Here is a 5,464-nt window from a genome sequence, read left to right on the forward strand (position 1 = left end):
ACTTATTAGACTGAGAACTTTGGAAAGTTATCCATGGAAAATTTTATTTTTATCTGAAAAAAATTGTCTTTAGTATGAAGCAAACTGCATGAGGTTCACTTTGTGTAGAATATGATAGAAATCTCTCTAAAGCTTTTTATCATATTTGAGACAAAATAAAGGTTAATGTCTTCACCATCAGAGGGCTCTTTCAGTCTCTAACCTCTCTTCTAACTTTGCTGGGGTTCTTTTCTGTATTCAATAACATTTACTTTAGTTTATATGAAGGATTGCGTGTCTGACCCGGGAAGTTTGATGATAGATTCAATCTCTTTTTGTTGTTTTTTTACTGCTCAGCCTGACAACATAATGTTTGGAAAAGATGGCAAGGTGAAGATTGGAGACTTCGGTCTCATCACTATTGACCAAAGTGAGGAACTGATGGAACGAACGAAAGACATTGGAACAGAAACCTACATGGCTCCTGAACAGGTCAGTTAAACGATGTGCTGAAAGCTGGCACAGAGGTTGATTTTAGTATTTAGAAAAAGAAAAACCAAAATATCTTTTACAAGTTCAGAAAAGTTTGTATTTGAAGTCACCAGTCTGTAACGGGGTCATTCTAGTGATTATTTAGGTTAAAGAGCTGAAACATATTGCTATAAAATACAAACAAAATAAACATCTCTATCAGTTGTATAGATCATGTTGGCAAATTAACTCTACTTTAATATATATTTCATATACAATTATTATACTCAATATATCTTAATCTGATTTCTCAACTATATTTATCACACTAAATGAAACTGAGGGTTCTGTTTATGTAAAATCACCAACGCTCAAAATCACTACAATCCGCAATGTCATTTTTAAATAGGTCACAGAAAATATCAGCTCATTTCTGTCTATCTTTCTTGTAGGAAAAAATGCACAAAACTTAACTTATAATCTATAAGCTTTAAAAAAAAGAAATAATCTACTGTCCCCACCACATTTGACAATGATGAACCAGCACTGACATACACCCAGTCAAAACGAACTTGCTTATGTCTACATATGCACTCATGCACATGAAAAAGGACACAAAAAATGCTTTACTTTTCATTTATTCGTACTGTAAGCCAGGAGTTTAGGGGGATTTTCTGCTTTCTTTCATCAACAGCACATTAGTACCCTGTAATAAGCAGCCTATCTTCACAAAAAATGGATGGTCAAAAAAGGCTGTTTGGAGTACCCTTCAGAAAGATTGCTCTGATTTAAAGTTGACCTGTTAGATGAGTTTGATTTCATCACAAAACATTTTATTTATTTTTTATTATAATTTTTTTTACAGAATACTAGCAGATATGATCGTAAGGTGGACATGTTTGCTTTGGGACTGATCTTCTTTGAGCTGCTTTGGAAAATGTCACTTGGCCATGAAAGATCAGTGGTGAGTCATTTATAAAGAGATCAATTGCAAATCTAAATTTAAAAATTACTTAAAATGTGGTTTAACTCATTTTTTACACTTTTCCTTTCAAATATAACACAGAAATGGTCGGATTTCTTATTAATTCTTGTATTATTTTATATTTTCATGGACCATTAGCTTCTGAGAAATGCAAAAAAAAAGTCGCTACCCGAAGACTTTTCTCAGACTTTTCCTTTTGAGGTAAATATAATTTTCAATCTGTGCTAATTTATGTAAAAAATGCTCATTATTAGAAAATATTAATTATTATTATTGTCCTTATTTTTTTCAGTGCAAAATAATCAAATCTTTGCTCTGCGAGGACCCAAATGAGCGACTTGAAGCAAGCCAGGTGACGGATAAATTGGAAGAATTAGGCCAACCACATCCGTACCTGGAGAATCACAGTGTCTAAATATCTGGAATTTAGTTAGGCAGATGGAAGAGATGCTCTATTTTTCCATGATCTGCAAGCAAAGTCAACATGCAACAGTCAAGTTGTATGATGCATGTCAACACTTTTCTGTCATTTTTCTTCTTAAGCAATGCAAAGGGGGAAAAACTTCAGACCAGAAAATGGAAAATTTTCTTCTATTAGGATTTTCAAATGTGTCTAACATTACAATTTGAATCATGCCTGATCTAAATAACCATGCTATGGGTGATGTTGATTTAATAACTGCTTTTTATTTTTAACTGCAAATGGTTCAGCTTTGTTAACTGTGTTCCTCAAATCAATTGTTTATCTCTTGGTGGTACTGTGATCACACAGAAGGGATAAGAATCAAGACTTCTTGGGTGTTGGATGCCAGAAAGCAAGCTGTGGATTTGATAAATCTTTAGACCTCTGAAAAGCACATTGTGTCTTAAGTGAATTTGTCAACATTATACAACTTAATGTCATGTAAAATAATACAACCAGCTGCTCTTTTTTTTAATGTACGGAAAAACCATTCCATCAAAATGTGTATATTGAATCTTGTATATTGAGCCGGAAAAGGGTAGGGTGCCTTCTCCGGGTCAGGAGGGAAGTCCTAGACCAATCGGATGAGTTTAAGTATCTTAGGGTATGTTCACGAATGAGGGAATGATGGAGCGCGAGATCGAGGGGCAGATTTTTACTGAATCTGCGGTGAAGCAGATTCAGTGCGCTGTGCTGGCCTGCTGTGATAAGAGAGACCCGAGTCAAAAGGAAAAGCTCTCGATTTACAGTTCAATCTAGGTTCCTACTGTACCCTCATCTATGGTTAGGAGCTTTGGGTCATGACCGAAAGAACAAGATCCTGGATAAAAGTGGCAGAAATTAGTTTTCTGCATAGGGTGTAGTGGCTCTCCCTTAGAGATAGGGTGAGGAGCTCAGTCATCCAGGGTGGACTCAGAGAAGATCCTTTGATTATCCACGTTTAGAGGAGCCAGTTGAGGTGGCTTCGGAATCTGGTTGATTGATTGATTGGTTGGTTGGTTGATATGGCCCCGTTTTCCGCCACTGATGTTAAAACAGCGTTATAACATCAACAATGGTGTTAGGTGCAGGTGTTTGCCCTGGAATCGTAGGGTTGTCGGTTTGAGCCCAGGCTCTAACTTTCAGTGTCATTGTGTCCTATGGCCAGGATACTTCACCCGCCTACTGATGGTGGTCAGAGAGCCGGTGGCGTCAGTGCACAGCAGCCTCTCTTCTGTCAGTGAACCCCAGGGCAGCGTGGCTACAATGTAGTTTGTCCCCATCAGTGTGAGTGTGTGCGTTAAATGGGTGAAAGACTGAATGTAGTGTAAAGCGCTTTGGTCAAGTCTTTTGACTTGACTATATAAGTAAAGGCCATTTACCGTAACTTTGAAGCCAAACAAAAATCTGCAAATACAAAAAAGAAAATAAAAGTAAAAAAAAAAAAACTTGAATCTGATAAGTAGTTTTTTTTTGGACACACCTTTATTTTTCAGGTTTAATATTTTTTTAACCAACCTTTTTTCTTAAAAAACTATTTTTTAAGTTTAAAATTATTTTAATTCCTATCACATTTCCTCCTGATTTTTTCTTTTTCTTTTTTGGTTACTGACATCTAAGCATGATGTCTAGCTTTGAAAGATGTTTTGGTCAACTTCATTGTGTTTGTAATTTTTTTATTTGACTACAGGTGTGGCAGTAATCAGACCTGGATGTGGCCAGAGAAAGTGGTGTCATAATTCTCTGTTAAGCATTGTTTCAACATGACGAGCAGTCACTTTTTCACATAAGGCCTTTTAGATTTTTTTTCTGCATTAATTATTAAAACCATTTAAAAACTGCATTTCGTTTGATGTTGTGATGTGCCTAAGTGTGACAAACACGCACAAAAGGAAATAAATCAGAATAGACACTTTTTCATACAACTCTGTAAATATGAGTCAGACAATAAATCAGACTAAAAATCTATTTGATCAATTTCATAAATATGAAGAGAAATAAACCTTTTTTTGTTCACTTTAATTCATTACATTCTTGACTTTCAGGTTCTGAGAAAGTTTCACGTACACTCAGATTTTTTATGCCTTTAGACTCTGAGGTCCTAGATGATCAAATCATACCTTTCCAAAGCATTATCTCACTGATGCTTTTTATTTTTCGGCACACCTTTCTGCTGCAACACTTTTAACAAACTGCTGCCTCATCACATAATGTAAACATAAGAAACCAAATTATATATCAATAACAAAATCCCTCAAGTTTGAATCATACATGGGTATAATTTCTAGACACATTCAATGGGCTCTATGCACAGCTCCACTACTTCCTGAATTTAAAGCAGCTCCTTTGTTTCCTGTCTTTCATGATTGGATGCACTGATTAAACCAGGTGTGTATGACCTAAGTAACTGGCCAGACACACCTGGATTAATCAGTTCGTCCAGTAATGAAAGACAGGAAACAAAGGAGCTGCTTTAAATTCAGGAAGTAGTGGAGCTGTGCATAGAGCCCATTGTACTGCACAAAATCAAATTTATATCGATCTTTGTATACTAGTCATAATAAGGTTAAGGGTTCAGGTTCATTTTAACCTGAATTTGAGGCTGTCTAAAGTTAAAAGGTAGTAAGTAAAGTAGCATTTAACCTAATTCTATTGGTTAAATTAAAAAAAGGTAAACACAGAAAGGTTGACCTGAGTCATCTAGTTAATGAGGCATTTCTAACAAATAGCAAGTCAATGTATACAAACTTCTTGAGAATGTATCAAAAAACTGGTTTAATATCAGAGTGAAAGATTTTTAAATAAGCATCTTCTTTGTCAAAATCTGCAAGAAAAATGAAAGATTGCACCGTAGAAAATGTTAAGGAATCCTGTATTTCAAAAAGGTCACAACTGGCTTTAAACTATTTATATCCATGGGAATTCAACAAATCCGAACCTGTATTTAGTTTTTACTTCCAGAGCCAAATGATAAACTCAATGCTGTATAGTAAACCAGAAGAACAACCTGAAGCAAGTAACATAAAAACTGATTCAGAAAAGCACACCTGCTTGCTTGCAGAACTTAAAACCAAAATGCCTGACAGTAAAACTGTGTTTACTTTATGGTTGGAAAGATTCACCTTTTCTATTAGCTACCAGCTCTGTTTTATTTTCTTTTACAGTTACTGTAAAACTACTTGTACATTCAAATATATTTCTAAATGCTTGAGCTAATTGATTTGGTTTAAGCGAGTTTTAAATGCAAGTACTTATATAATCTCCCTTTTAATGTCTATGTATTTGATTTTATTACCAAGTTATACACATGAGAAAACATTCTGAAGTGGTAAAAATTGGGACGTGGAAGAACCAGAAGTACAATTTTGGACTGATTGGTGTGAAGTTAGGAAGCTGAGGCAGAGGCATTTCTTGCAAGAAATAATGTTCAAATGTATTTAACTTCCTCAGACGGAGAGATAGAGCTCTCTGATTGAAGTATATACATTTATACCTTACAAAATCACACACACACTCTCCCCACAGTGGAACGAACCCACCCCTGCACAAGAAAAAACACTTTAAAATTCAATTTTAGCCAGATAAAC

At 35.2% G+C, this 5,464-nt stretch overlaps 1 protein-coding gene across 1 annotated transcript in view; it reads left to right on the top strand.

The window, feature by feature from the left end:
* LOC107096531 (interferon-induced, double-stranded RNA-activated protein kinase-like) overlaps positions 1-2,471 on the top strand; it is a 14,287-nt gene extending 11,816 nt beyond the window's left edge. Inside the window, exons 12-15 of the mRNA XM_015393232.1 lie at positions 337-471; positions 1,316-1,414; positions 1,574-1,636; positions 1,728-2,471. Coding sequence (XP_015248718.1) covers positions 337-471; positions 1,316-1,414; positions 1,574-1,636; positions 1,728-1,850 — 420 coding nt within the window. The 3' untranslated portion in view covers positions 1,851-2,471. The remainder of the gene's footprint in view (positions 1-336; positions 472-1,315; positions 1,415-1,573; positions 1,637-1,727) is intronic.
* The last annotated feature ends 2,993 nt before the right edge of the window (positions 2,472-5,464 follow it).

This window comes from Cyprinodon variegatus, unplaced genomic scaffold, assembly GCF_000732505.1.
Source record: "Cyprinodon variegatus isolate N-32 unplaced genomic scaffold, C_variegatus-1.0 Scaffold630, whole genome shotgun sequence".
Taxonomy (NCBI): domain Eukaryota; kingdom Metazoa; phylum Chordata; class Actinopteri; order Cyprinodontiformes; family Cyprinodontidae; genus Cyprinodon; species Cyprinodon variegatus.